We start from the raw sequence: 15,912 nt of genomic DNA on the forward strand, positions 1-15,912 counted from the left end.
TCTCTTTCTGTATTGTACGTTTTTCAATTAAAAATATTCAACTTCAAATCAATAAAACCAAAAACATTATTTTAATGAAATTTCTCTCTTCATTACCTATTTTATTGCGTGTCTTTTATAGAATATGAAACATTTTTCAAAAAACTAAAAGAAATCGATGAAAATCATAAGAAACACTTTGGTTATACAGAATATTCTTTTTGAAATTTCAGACAATAAAATATATCTTTTGCGTTTTATACTGTGTAATAAATTGCTTTAATTAAATTTAGATAATGGATTCAAATGCCATTTATTATGATATATTTTTTTCGAAAATAACAAGGAATTCAATAGTCAGATAATCATTCGTATTCAGAGCTTAATTTATTTAAGAAAATGTAAAATTATAGAGCCCCATAAATTTTCAAAACACAAGTCAAAATAATGACTAATTATATTTATTTGAAGAACTTTCTTTCTTTTTGGAAATTCTGAAGTTTTTCCTAGTTTTGTGCATTCGTAATGTTTAAATAAAATTTCTTACATTTAAATATTACTTAATCTCACGATTTAATTATTTTTTTAAAAAAACTATTAATTTTTCAGATCAAACATTTTAGGCAATGCATACTTTTTTCTTAAATATAAGTAGTAATGAATATTTATTGAGCATTTAAGAATATTTCGACTTCCGAAAAGACAACTACGTTTTGCGATATTTAAGTTTAATAAACAATGTTTAAGTCCTGCATTGATTAGAATTTTAAAATTAATTTAGTTGACTAAAATGAAAGCTTATAAAAACTTTTGATAAGTTTTTGCTTTTAATATCAAAAGTAGTAAAGTGTAATCAAAATTTTTTTTTAAAAATTCACTGAGAAATGATTAAAGAATGTTATTAGAAATACATAGGAAAATAATTCAATGATTGAATTCAATGATTTGCATTTGCTTAATATAAATTTTTTTTAATTCTCCGTTTAACGAATAAAATACAATGCAATTTTTCATACTATATTTTATTAAAAGGATATCTACATGTGGACTTTTTATATAAACCAGAACCATTTTTTCACAACAAAGTAGCTAAAATTTTCAAAATTTAGGCACTAGTACGTATGACATCTAAAATAGCATAAAAAGGGGAAGCATGAAGATTCATCTTCAAAAAATGCTAATTAAGAGAAATGTAAGGAAATAGAGAAATAATAATAGTGTAAAATCAAAAAAGGATCGTGCAAAAAATTCGAAAACAACATTCAGAAAACCGGATATTTGTAATCTTATGAAAGATCTAGACTTTTCACTATAAAAAAAAAAAAAAAAAAAAAAAAAAAAACAGAATTATGATCATAATTATTTATTATTTAGTCTACCTTTTATTTAAAAAAATGCGTCGCATTCTATCGTCTCTAATATTTCGTACTTTTATTTACAACAAAATAATTTCGGAACAATAGCTTCAGTTTAATGTAAGAAGCACGAAATCAAAGCATATAATGAAATTCCTAGCCACCGGGACATTTCCCCTCCAAAATAACTAACTAGCTCAGAAATTTCATACTGGTGCAATTGAGTGTAAATATTTCGTATCAAACTAGAATAATACATTTTCAAAAGAGCAAAGTTTTCCCTCAAGTATTTCACATTAGTCACATTAGTTTTGTTAATAAAACATTCATTTTTTGAAGGCCAAACAGCACTTGATATAAGCTTATCAAACAATGTCGAACAACATGATAGAGGACACCCACACACAAACTTTTTTTCAGAGAATTGATTTTGTATAAAGTCTAAACAACAGACATTCTTCCTGTCTTCTAAGTCACAATGCATCATATTAGGCATCCAGTATACAGTTGGATCTATACAGTCACAAATTTCATAACTTCGAATTTGAAAACATTTTCTCATGCATTCGTCTTGATTTGTTAGGTTGGCATGGGTTGTGTAATTGATGCAGTGATCCCGGAATGGTTCTGGTAGGCGTCTAATAACGGTCTGTTTCACTGCTATAGAAGTTTCATATCCCGGATTTATGTCTACTCCAGCTTCGTTTGGATTTGGTGTTTCTGATACGTCGTGAACTGTAACTCTCAGACCAGCAGTTGGGCTGACAGGCATGTACTCTTTCTTTTCTATGTTCAAAAGCATTTATAATCCAGTTGTGCAACCAGTTAAAGACGTTGGTTATCCTGGTCTCTTGAATGTGTAGCAATTTCCATACTGTAAGCTTTTAAAATAAGAGATATCGTTAGTGGAACACAACTGATAATCATATGCACAGTGAAGGATCATTTCGGATTCTTGATGTCCTATAAGCCGCCACTTATTTTCATCCATTTTCATATACTAAGAAAAGAAATCTAAAAGTGTCGTTGTGACGTTGTTTAAAGTTTGATTTGTGAAACTGGAGCATGTGACAAACTTCCGTCGTTCCGATATAAACATACTTTCACCTATAAATTCTAATTCGTTATCTTTTTCGTCACAGCCACTTTCATTTGTATCATTATTAAAACAATGTGAAAATATTTTTCTCATTCGATTTAGATTGCATACAGTTACAGCAGGAAATTCCATACTTGAAAAATGTTCTTCGTCTATATTTATAACAATAGAATATTTTAAATAAATATTTACTATTCTGACAGCTTCATAAATGCATCCAATGGTTCCAATCAATAAAAACAGGATCCGAATAGTTTTTCTTCCAATTGTATTTGACTTTCCAATTCGCGAAAAGAAGTAAATCGGTGATTCTTTAAAAATTCGTAACAGGGAGTTATAACTTGATTTGAGGGACCAAGTTCTTATGAAGTTTAGTGTTTTGTGTTTGTTGAAATAAGTTTGTGATTTCTTTGAAATGTATTCAAGGATTATGTCGTGCCACGAACTAGATAGACTTGTTTGGCGTTTTTTAAATTGAATGGAGTTTTGTTCTTCAAAATCAGCATTCATTAGATAGTTGCTTATTTTTTTCAAATTCTGTTTCATTGTTGTTTCAAAAATTACTTTTTCTTATATTGCAGTATTTAGGATAAATATAATTTATTTTACTTATCAGAAACTTCAGCAGATTAGTGACCGAAATATTTCAGTGCTATTGCTTTTCAATTTAAAATTTTTCTTCTTGTATCCAATTTTCACTTTCAAATCATTCAATATAATTCACTTCTACAAGTTTAAGATTTTTTTTTACTATCAGAAAATATTTCTTCTTGCCTTATAAAAAACATCAATATTCAATAATCATAATTTTAAGCATATGGCAAATCTGCATCATTTTAATTATATAGTTGTTTTTAACCTTCACTGAATCTTGTATTCATTAATTAAATTTACTCCATTAAAAATCATATAAGCTCTAATGATAAATTGTTATTATAAGGCAAAAAAACTATTACAAACGAATTTTATTTTCAAGGATAGTTTTAAATCTATAATCACAGTTTTCTCCGCATCAGTTTCATTAATAGTTTATAATTTAAACTATCTTAATGTCGGTAGTTTAAAAAGATAGGACTTACTTCTCCGTGATTTTCTGTGAATTTCGTTTCTCTTCATTTATATAACTTTATTTATCTCATAGCACAAAATTCTCAGTGTACATAGCTTCTAAGTATTTTTAATTTAAAACTAACTTGTTTTTATTTCTCCAAAAAATAGTGAGTTTCAGATAGATAATAAGAACAAAATTTCATTATTCCATGTGACAATCGCCTACAGGACGACACTTAGCTTTGAAACAAAAATAAACTTGAACATAAGTTGCAATTTTCATGAATGTTTATCTGAACAACATGTTTATAATATCGTGAGCTGTAGTAAATATTTAGAAAAAGTAAACATTATTAAGTTTGAAAGGTAATTCTGATAGATTCTTCTTATTTTTTATTGGTTGAATTGCAAAACTCTGGTTAATAAGATAATAAAAACGGCTTGACATTTTCTATTAAAATATTTCAATAGAGAAAAAAGAATTGAAGAATTTTTTATATAAGATGTTCAGCACGCACCAAAAAATAAAACGTGTTCTGTAATGATGTTATTAGTTGATAAAAAGTTTAATGCAATATTGTTCATGGCGTTGCAAAAACCTAACTGTGCAAAATATAAACATTTTCTTGAAAATAACTTTTTGTGGTACTGGTATTTTTTTATTTCAGGGACTGTCCTTAAAATTTGGTTCAAAGCTTTTTGTTTATTGTGATGAATGCTTATTTCAATTTATAAATCATCAAATTTGAAAATACGATGAATCACGTTAGTAACAAATATTTTCAGGCTTGCATAAATTTTATACTAAATGTATTCATTTTTTACACTTATACACTTTTACACTTTTTTACACTTGAAACACACTATTTATTTTAAAGATCTTGCTTCAAATGTTATGAGAGGCTAAAATATCTATGACTTAAAAGATATAGGAGAAAGATAAGAAAACTGACGTTGCACCGCATGAACAACTACTTGCTTAAAAACTTTTAAGCCTAGACAATAACTTTTTAGTCTAGACAATATTTTACAAATACAGCAGGCAAAGAAACGTTAAAAACTTTCATAACAAGGCATAATAAATATTGAATATTTTGAAGCAAAAAGATATAAAAAAGTTACACTTAAATAGATAGGTTTTTAAAAATTCTTCAAGATATAACGAGATAAATATATGTAAAACCTATAAATAAAACAGAATTAAGAAATAGTTAGCTGAAGGAACGTTATTTTAAGAACTTTTGAAACTAGAAAATGCTTTACAAATAACAATTATAATATTATACGCAAAGACGTTTCTTAACCTGTAATTTGAGTATAGCTGCTTAGTAGTTGTAACAAGAATATTTTAAACAAGAAAACGGTAAAGATAAAAGGAACAACTCTAGCAATAAATTCATATAACAAGACAAAAAGTTCGCATAACAACTTCACAGAGTACTGTGTTTAGTTCAAAACTTTTTGACAGATGGCGCTAGAGACGATCTCTATAAAAATCAAAGAAAGCCAATTAAAAATTACATACTAATAGTAAATGTATCAAAAAATCGTGTTATCCAAAAACCGTCCCATAACGCCATCCATCTGTTGAAATTTTTTTTAATTAAAGCCAGAAATTCTAATTTATGCTCTCTCACGTGAATTGTTTTCTAAACTCATTTGTTTTCTTGTTCTAAAATCTTTTTTAAAACCACCAGTGAGTTTTAGGACGTCCAATCAATAAACAGCAGGAATTTTGTTAGTTTGTAGGTATAAAATTTAAAGATTGTGCAATATTTTAACAACGGTATGAGATGCACAACGACAAAAGACAATTAAAATATCTGCGACTTCGAAAAAAGAAAATATTGAAATACCCAGCCAAAGTGACATAGCACCACCTAAGCAGCTAAATATTTCAGGACTACGAAACATGGGTAACTGCTTGTACGTACGGTGAGACAAAGTTTTGTAAAATACTCTCAAAACGGCATAATTGTCCCTGAAATTCGTTAATAAACTAGTTCCATTACCAAATAAACGTGATTTGATTGGCAAAGCAGCTATTGATATGTCTCTATGGTATGAGGTCGAATAACAAGATAAAGGGCAATCACAAATGGAAACATTCCCAGAGATTTGGTTTTGTACACCATCTAAGCAACATACGTCTGTTTTGTTTGAAAAGTCGCAGTGCTTCAAATCTGAAATTAAAATGACAGAAGGATCCACGCAACCACAAGTATTCAAACTTTGTCCTTGGAGACACATTTTTATACATTCAGCTCGGTTACTATAGTAATTATGCATATAGTAATTGACACAGTGATCTTTAAATGGCGATGGTAGACGTACGATTTTATATTGTGTCAAAGCAATTGAAGTTTCGAAACCAGGACTGATATTTACTCCATCTTTTTCCGGTTTCGGGGCTTCTGAAATATTATGAATCGATACTCTTACACCGATTGCCGGGCTAGATGTAGTAGTTGAATACTGTTCTGCCTCTGCATTCAAAAGTAATTCCAAACCACTTTCGTACCCTATTGATGTCGACTCTAAATCACTTTTGTTAAATGTAAAACAGTTTCCATATTGCAAGCTTTGGAAATGAATAAAGTCGTCTTGAGAACATAACTGCATGTTGAAAACACAATGTTTGATTAGATCTGCTTTTTGATGTCCAGCAAATCTTCGGTTTTTATGATCCATTTTCATGTAACGAGAAAAAGAAGCTGATTCGTTTCTTTTTGAGTTAAAAACTGTTTGATTTCGAAAGTATGAGCAGGAAATAATTTTTCGTCGTTCAAAAAAAGGCATGAATCCTTGCCTAGAATCTGCATCAAAGTAATCACAACGCTTAATGATGTCAAGGTTTGCGCAGTTATCATACACAGTTTTCAGTCGATTCAAGTTGCAGACAGTAACGGCTGGAAATTTCAGTTTCGACTCATATTCATCTTCTACTGTAATGACAATAGGAAAAGTCAGATAAACTTTTAAGAATTTCTGAATCTCATAAACACACCCACCAATTCCTAAAAACAGTAATAAAAACCAAGTAAATTTTCTAACTTTTGTGTCTGCCTTTCTGATTTTCGATAAGGCTTGAATTGATGAATCTTTTGAGTCCTGATCAGGAGAACTAGGAGATAACTTTAAAGTACACTTTTGCTTATTCGGTTGAAAGCACCCTTGTTTGGAATATTTATTTGTGTTTTTTGCACATTTTGTACTTATTTTCTTTGGAACGTTTTCATCTATGTTCTTGCTTTCATCATGTTGAACAGTATCTCTTGTTTTCAAATTGATTACAATGTATTCATTCATTTTTTTAATTAATTCAGTACTCTTACGAAGAAATGGGATAAATTTCCGTTGGAAATTTTTTCTTAATTAAATATTTTCTCTTTTTCAATTTAAGTTACAAGTAATCTGTAATAGACATCTTTACTTATGTTAAAATAAAATCATTTTTAGAAAAAAGAGGGGAAATATTTTGTCACGAAATTATTCTGAGTGGTATTTTGTATATATCTTCAGCATTAGATTAATTTCACTATTTCCATGTGAACTCTTTAAAGAAACATCTTAAAAAAATTATGAAGGCACAATTTACGATCCATCTATTAAATCTACGATACGTAAAGTATTGAAATTCATTTGAAAATGGTTTTAAAAAAAAGCATTTTTTAGAGGAATTTATAGAAGTACTTTCTTCTGCAGTTATTTTGAAGTTTAATTCTTTCTCGCGATATAAAATTAATCATACTGCTTTGCATTCTTCCTTTTATTTGAAGGAAATTAAAAGACAGTCAACAATTATCGAGATTATTAGTTTCTCTTCTATTCTCAAGTTAGTCGAAATATTCATTCAGTGACAGGTAAATCACTCATCTTTAAAATTATTCCTAGATATCTTCATTGTATAGTACTCACTAAATTAACTAATTCATCATGACTTCCAATTATCTAGAAATGTTCATTCGCTTTCAAAATAATTTTCTCATCTTTCAAGTGCTCGTGTTTGAAAGAAGTTTCTCTGGAGTAGTTTTTATTCTTAATATTAGTTCAAACGATTGATCAAATTTAATTTGATGATTCAACAAAAGCAATATCAGGCTGTAGACAAGGAAACCTTTTTAAAAAATTATTTATTTATACTATTTTCGAAAGGAGTTTTGAAAATTTTATTTCTTCAAAAATTAGCTGATTGAATTAAATTGAAAGTGAATATTCAAAATCGTCATTGAAAGAATGAAAAAAACATTTTAAAATTTCATATAAATGGCACACGAAATTACCATTATTATTTCCATAATATGTTCTAAATCCTTTCTAAACACTGAAAAATGAAACTAAAATTATTTTTATGTAATTTTACTGTCAATAACGTGTTTTATTGGGAAGCTTTTATTCGAAGAATAACTTTAAAAAATTAGTACGCTAATTTTTATAAACTTCTGTTTTCTAGAAATCCACAAATGAAGTGGTATAAGTCAGCATTTAAATTAAACTTTTATAACTGCTAAACAGTTTTATAACTGCTAAACAGTTTGCATAATTCACGCGTATGAACACGCAATAATCATGCGTATTCAGAGCGTAATTTATTTGAGAAAATGTGAAATTACAGAGCCCCATAAATGTTCAAAACACAAGTCACAATCATTACTATTTATATTTATTTGAAGAACTTTTTTTCTTTCTTAAATTTTTGAAGTTTTTCATGTCGAAGTTGAAAATTTCTTACACTTAAATATTACTTAATCTCACGATTTAATTATTTTTCTTCAAAAACTATTAATATTTTAAATAAAACATTTTAGACAATGCATGTTTTTTTAAGGATAACTAATTATGGATATTTATTAAATGTTTCAGAATATTTCGACTTCTAAGAAGACAACTCCGTTTCACGATATTTAAATTTAATAAACAAGCATATAAGTCAGAAGTTTAAATCTTGCTTAGTTGACTAAAAATTTTTTTTCAAATGAATAAATAAATAAAATAAAAGCTTAAAAAACTAGCGCTAAATTTTTGGTTTCAATAGTAGAAGTAGTAATCAAATTTCTTTTAAAGAAAGTCATTGACTAATGATTAAAGAATGTTCTTAGAAATAAAGTAGAAAATAATTCAATGATTTGTTATTGCATAACTAATTTAAAAACATAGTACCGAAAAAAAAAACATTTTAGAATTCAAAACAACGTTACACTAAACTCATAACTACATGCGTACATTGTTTACATTTAAAAACTCTTCTGAATATTCCTTCATAAACATAATTTTTTTTTCAAAATCGAATGCCAATATTTAAAACATACGAATATTCAATACAATAAATATAGAAAACAATTATGATTATATTTCCAAAATTCCGTGTTAGGATGACATTTTAAACTGCTCTGATTATATAGGGCGGTTGAAAACGATTTGTCAAAAATGTAAAGACTGGCTGAGTGAAACTCAAAAAGCATGTTTCATATAAGAATATGTGCTAGAAATTCTGCTATGAGCAAGTAGAGGTCACTGTTCAACTTGGCATATAAAAGCGATTCGTTTACTTGAATCTTTATTTTCGAACGGATTTCAAGCAACATGCATCATTACACCAATGTGGAGTTTGTCGACATGCAATTCATCCATACGGTTGCGCAGGAACCGGTTCCTTGGCCCACACGTGGTCCAGATTTGATCTACTTGGATATTTTTCTGTTAAGGTTAAATGAAAAGCATCGCATATGATTTTCTCGTAACATCTAAAAAAGATCTGGTTGACCAATTGTCTGCTACTGCTGGAAATGTGTGTGACATGCCTGTAGTTTTCTGCTAATGTACGCTAATCCATGTGCCGCCGCTGTGAAACTCGTATAGCTGTTGGTTGTTCCTCTTTCGAGTAGCAATTTAAATATTGTAATTGATTCTAAATTTATTGTCGTCTGTTTCATAGTAAGCTGTTGTAGACTGTTTGTAAATATTTTTTCACGAGAGAAATTTGTCTTTTCACTTATTTGTGATTAATACTACTTTAAGTACTACCGCTTTAACGCTACATTTCCGCATCTAAATTCCTGCGTAAAATCTGACTATTTATGTCACCACTACCTGCCTTTACATTTTCAATTACAAGAATTAATTTACTTTTTTACATCAAGTTTTAAAACCACCCTCTATATTTGAATAGTTTATAAATTATTAATTATTAATGAATCATAAACTGTAGTAAAATGTGTATTTTCTTAAAAGCTGCGCCACATGGAAACACATACATAATTCATTTATAGTAAAAAGTACATGCAACATGTGTAAGCAACTAAATGTTTTAAGGGCAAGCATAAGTATTAGAGTTTAATTATGACTTGTTGCAACGTGCGTGAATATTGTTTTGAATTATTATGTTTCTATGTCTAGTTTAGATTCGAATACTATTAAATAAAGATATATTTAAAATATACGTTAAATATCTCTTATAATTCAGAAGTGGAATAAAAAAACAGTAATTTGTTGTTGATGTTTCTTTTCCTTCTTAATTTACGATGTCTTATTTATACTTATCTATAGTACGTATGTCAGCGTTACAGGTTATTGCAATGGAACTTGGCGAAGAAGTACACGATGCTTTTAAGGTTGTAGATTTAAAAAACTTGATTTTAAATAGAAAAAACTATGATGAGGATTTTTTACAAGGAATGATATTCAATTTAAATGCAAAGAGAGAAGCAGAAGTCGCCACTGCTGAGAAAGAAGCTATGCGAAAGCATGAATTAGAAATAAGAAAATTGGAAATTGGGAACGTTAGCACTTATTTACCTATTGATTCGCCAAAAACAAAAATAGACTGGCAATCTCAGTTCAGGTACTTTGATTCGAAAAATTACGACGTAAGTTTCTTCGGTAAAAATATACTTGAGGGTGCCCCCTGGCGAAATTGGTGACTTATGTTTGGCGCCATTCCTGTTTGTGCGGAACACCGTGGTAACCGGAATGGCGGCCAATACATAATGATATTTCAATAAAATATTGGAAAATTTCAATAAAATATCGGCCAAAACTTTATAAAATTACAATGATCCCAATATAGGCAAAATTAATAAACCCAATAAAATGCATTTTGAATCAAAACAAAAATTAATGGAGTAAGCACAGAAAGAAAAATAAAAAACAGCTCAATTATTCATTAAGCTTGAATATCCTCAGATTTAGGTGCACAGAATTTTCTAATAGCAGTTAGATACTGTCTAAAGTTATCATGAATAGAATCTGTGTACCTCCATCGCCACATAAATTCGGCGAAATATGAATCGAAAATGGCGTCTGTGGTGCCCGACTGACGGTGGCATTTTTTTCTAAAGTCCCTTTCTATAACTGTCCACATACCTTCGATCTTATTGACCCGAAGCAAAAGTAACCTTACCAGTCGGTATCCAACGTGGAACTACATATACATATACCATTGAGCATTTAAAAATAACGCTAAAGTCTAAATCAATCAGAATCACGATTGGGTTTTAACATCACCTAGCTTGGCGTTCAATTGCGATCACAACTTGGTGAAAATCAAGGGTCACCCTCAAATATAGTCTACCCCTAAAACGATATAAATTTAGTCCTGAAAAATTTAGACTGTTGTTTTATTCTCATAAAATTAAAATTGATAGTACTTGGTGAGAATATTATTATGAACTAGAAACGTTTTTTGATGGATGGATAAAAGGTTTAAATATAAAAACAATGGAAGATTTAAAAAATTTAATTATATCAGACAGAATTAAGCAAAGTGTACCAGCAGTAGTTCAAGAATATTATGTCAGTGAGTGGTCGTTGCTGAAGTCGCCAATGTTAGTGAATAAAATGGACGATTATATTGAACTGAAAGAGTTGTACAAAAATAACTCTCAGATGCCCTCTCTATGTGATCAATTTGGAGTAAAAAGAAATGAGCAAGTTATTGGAATCAAAGGGTTAGAATCCATAATATGTTATAATTGTTCTGAAAAAGGACATTATTCACGTGAATGCTCTAAGCCAAAGAGTCCAAAATTTTGTACATTTTGTCGCACAGAAAGACACGGCACAAAAAGTTGTCCAAAGGAAATTAACAAACCGTCAGTAAACGTTTCAACGTTATCACCCATTGAAAATCTTACTACTAGTAACACAGTTCTTGTACATGGGATAGCTACAAGTGCTTTAATAGATACAGCTGCCGACATATAAATGATTAAATACACATTCTCTAAAGAGATAGGAGTCTATAATACGCATAATAATGATGTTACGATTATACGAGGAGTTGGGGGGTTGAGAAAATCATTAGGCTCTTGCGCAGTAAATTTAACCATTGACAAACTGGTACTAAATGATGTAAAATTACATATTTCTGCAGACGAATGGACCTATGGTTGGACGAATGGACCAAGACGAATGGTTCCTGGACCTATTGTAAGAGATATTTAACGTATATTTTAAATATACTAGTGGGCTGCGCCCCCTGCTCGCTAACGCTCGCCAAACTCCGAAAATTGCTACGCAATCTTATAGGGTTTGCTTCGCAAACCAAGTTCGCTTCGCTCGCTACTAACTTAGGTACATTGCAAATGCACAAAATTCTAAGAATTCGAAACAATCATTCAAATCCATATAACAACATATTTGTTTTCTAAAAAAATTACATCTTTTTAGTAAATACTAAGCCATTAAAATAAATTTGAATTTAATTAAATGACATGCAATTCGTTAATCCTATTAGAAATGTGCTATAGTATAAAATCTTCAGATAAAATTTCTAAAACTGATATCTCTTTAAAAAGGTTAAAATTTTGGCTATAATTAAGTCTATTAAAAGTTGAAATAAGTGAATTGCAATAGGAAAACCTGCATAAACAAATAAATTCTAGTAAAGCAAATAAATTCGTGATATAAATCAAAAATCGTCAAATAAATTCGTAATATAAAAATTAGTGAAAAAAAGCGCTTTCGACTAAATACTAAAATAGAGATCGATCGACAAAGATTACTCACTTCTGCCCAGCTTATGCTCTCTCTGTGTGATCACAATTGCACAATAAACATTCTATGGACATAACCAAAGTAGCATAAAGTCATTACAAAATAACTAAATCAGGATATAACAATTTTCACAGGTTTCGTGTAACTGCAACATTTCTCAAATTTAAAATACTTTTAAATATATTTTGTTGCAAACGTTCCCTTTATTTAATGCAAAAAGGGCAAGAATCAGTAAATCAATAATATGCTGCCAAATAACATTTGAAAAAATTATACGAATAAATAAAAACAAATCCCGAGACGTAATATGGTGGCATAAATATTGTAAACTGCTTGAAACAAAAAATATTATTGCATGCGTCTTGTATTCAAGCTTTTCTAAAAAGAAAGATTTAACTAGAACTAGCCTTTTAAATGATCACTAGGAGGCTCCGCCCCCTGCTCGCTAACGCTCGCCAACCCCCGAGAATGTGGTTCACGCCGTGAACCATGGCTCGCTGCGCTCGCTCGCCAATGAACACAATGTTCTAGCGCAAAGACATAATATATTATCATCAAAGACATAGTATTTTATCATCAAAGACATAGTATTGTACTTATGTAGAAGAATTCTACCAATGTTCTTATTGGCTTTTAAAAGAGTATATTAGCTATTTATATTGTACATGGTGAAAAAATTAAAACATTAGCTAAATAAGAAACATATTAGCAAAATAAATTATCAAATATTGCTCCACAAATATTCTGCATTTTAAAGCGTGAAAATTCAATGCATAAATAAACGCGAAATATAAAAAAATTCAATGCATTCAATACAAACACTTAAACGTTTTTTAGACGTTTAGGTAGCTCCTAGTAGTAAAATATCAATTCAACAGCTGTCTTTTAAAGCATTCTCACTTTAATTAATTAATTCCTAATTGAGTTTAAGTTAAATATTGTCATGTTTTCAGTGCATGAATCTGAATTGAACAACCTGATAATGCTCACTCAGGTAATTGTTATCTGGTTGCTCACTACATGCTCTTGCGCGCCGAATCCAATCAATTAAAAATAAAAGCTGTTGCCAGCGCGAGAAAAGAAATATCATCGGTTTTATTGATACATACATACGTACGTATTAGCGTTTTATATAATATAGAAGATTATAACTTTTATATTTAAAAATAATCTGATATTTTATTCAATTATTAATCTAGTTACATTGTTGTTATGGAAATTATATTTCCTTTCATCAAAACAAAAGCACAATGGAACAAATTAATAATTTATTAGCTGTTAAAATATTTAAAGTATCTGCATGCTAAATTAATATGTGGCATCCGTTGCTCAGTGGAGGGGCCCAAAGATGATGATCTGGAAAAAAAATTTCTTAAAAAAAATATTAGCTGTATAGTAAAAGAAAAATATTTTCCCGAACTATTTTTGTGGAGTAAAATATTAAAAATATTATAGAAAATAAATTTTGATGGACAAAACAATATAGTTGAAGTAAAACTACTCTTCGTAAATATTTGCTAACTTCTTTTCCGAATAAATTTTTAATTTTCTGTCGGTTTATTTAAAAATTTATCAGCATGTAAATTTATAATCCACTTCGGTTACAAGTTAGAGTTTTACTTTTAAAAAAATTATTCTTAACGATATTGTGGCATATGAAAAGAAAGAAAGCTTTAAATTCTGTGGTTTAGTATCATTTTTACTATATTGTTGTTGTTGTTATTATTTTGTGTAAGCCAATAATTTTAAATCCAATGAAAATATATTATGTGCAATGGAAACCTCATGAGTAATATGCGTACTGTGATATTTTAAGTAAAAGAGATAAAAATTGACGATATTAACGCTATAGCAATGAAAGCGTGCTACATTTACATGTACAGAGCTAAAAAGAAACGGACCACCCAGTATAACTTTTGTTCCTAATGATCGTATTTTAACGCTCTAGCATTCAATCTGATTGGCTCGAGAGATTGACCTCAAATATTTGAAGACAGTATTTTAAGTTACGAAATCAGACATGAAGGTACAGGAGGTCAGAAATTTCGAGTCCATCTGAAAGAAATTTTTTTTTCAGAGAAAGTATGTTTTTGTAACTTAAAATTAATTAGCATTTAATAATTTTAATTAGCATATTTGACGTCAACCTCAAGAAACATTAAGATTTAGCTCTAGATCGTGAATATCTGATGATTAGATCAAAAGTTATTCTGGGTGGTCCGTTTTTTTAGCGCATTGTACGTAGAAACAAAGTGTTTGTTTCCTTATGTTTGTCATTTCTATCAGTTTTAACTTTTCAAAAAATGCTTTTAAATATGTATTCATTCAAAGTATACAAAATTGATTTAGAAAAACAAACAAACAATTATCTTCGAAAATCGTAGTCACTGAAGATGTTCAATTCGACGTTTTGTAGATAAAGAATAATTTACATCACCTGTAGACTTAACCCTTTGACGTAGATAGAGCATCGGTGTCTCTTTCATGTATTCTTTTTCTGACACTCCAATTACAAGTAGAAATATATTTTGGCATTTTTTAATAAGGAAAAAATTTACTATTTGATTATCAAAATCATATTAGAACTAAAGTGTAAAATAAAAAAAGGAATTCTTAAAAACATTCATTCATATTCCAAAAATTTTTCAATAATTAATTTTGCAAATTACAGAGATTTCAATCATAAGAAACTGTTTCTCTCGGATCTAAATAACTGCAAATTTGAAAAATTATTGTTTGGAAGTTAGCCGAGTTTGGAAGACTTTATCTTTAATGCAGAAAAAGACACAGGTGTTTCATGCCGCATTTTATGAACATAAAAAATGCCAAATAAAATATTTTTCCCTTGTTGTCTTCTAAATTAATACAAAATTATTTTTAAAAGTACAAAAAGAAATATGTTTTTAAAAATTCAAATTTTGAGTCAAAGGATTAATGAGGCAGAAGACAGTAATCTTATCCTTACAACTACGTTGGAATGCAGTTGGGAAATTAATGAGATTGGTTGGGATTAATGGTTGGGATCTATCAAATTTTGATGAGTCTTTCCTTAGCTGAGGTTGCTTTTTCTAATTATTTGTTGCTTCAAAATTAATTCTTTATCTGAACATTATTTTCTGTTCTGCTTATGAAAATAAAAAAAGAACTCAAAAATAGCTCCAGCATTAAAAAAAAGTCGTTGCTAAAAAGCCACTTAATTGCAATTTGAAATGCACAGAGTGGCCAAATTATTATGACCACCTCAGAGTTTTATGCAAATGAGTTATTGCGTCACAGCGTTGCCGCTAGAGGGCAAGATAACCATAACTCGAGAATGCTGGACAAGTGAGTCATCAGTTATACTGTGTTGCTTGCTCAGATATGGGAAAGAAAAGTGATTTAACTGAATTTCAACGTGGAATGATTGTGGGTGCGAGATGTGTCGGAACGAGCATC

General features: G+C 29.4%; 1 protein-coding gene across 1 annotated transcript; it reads right to left on the minus strand.

Moving 5' to 3' along the window:
* Positions 1–5,199: 5,199 nt before the first annotated feature.
* On the minus strand, positions 5,200–6,792 carry LOC122271678 (acid-sensing ion channel 4-A-like). Its single transcript, XM_043053759.3, has one exon. The coding sequence runs from the start codon at positions 6,790–6,792 to the stop codon at positions 5,242–5,244; it is 1,551 nt and encodes a 516-aa protein (XP_042909693.3). The 3' UTR covers positions 5,200–5,241.
* Between the last annotated feature and the right edge of the window lie 9,120 nt (positions 6,793–15,912).

The sequence above is a fragment of the Parasteatoda tepidariorum genome, chromosome 6, assembly GCF_982258835.1.
Source record: "Parasteatoda tepidariorum strain Cologne lab strain chromosome 6, Ptep-v5.0, whole genome shotgun sequence".
NCBI classification, from domain to species: Eukaryota; Metazoa; Arthropoda; class Arachnida; order Araneae; family Theridiidae; genus Parasteatoda; species Parasteatoda tepidariorum.

Bases quoted from the DNA above. Each gene is read 5' to 3' on its own strand.
- LOC122271678 (XM_043053759.3), bottom strand. From the start codon at position 6,792: ATGAATGAATACATTGTAATCAATTTGAAAACAAGAGATACTGTTCAA.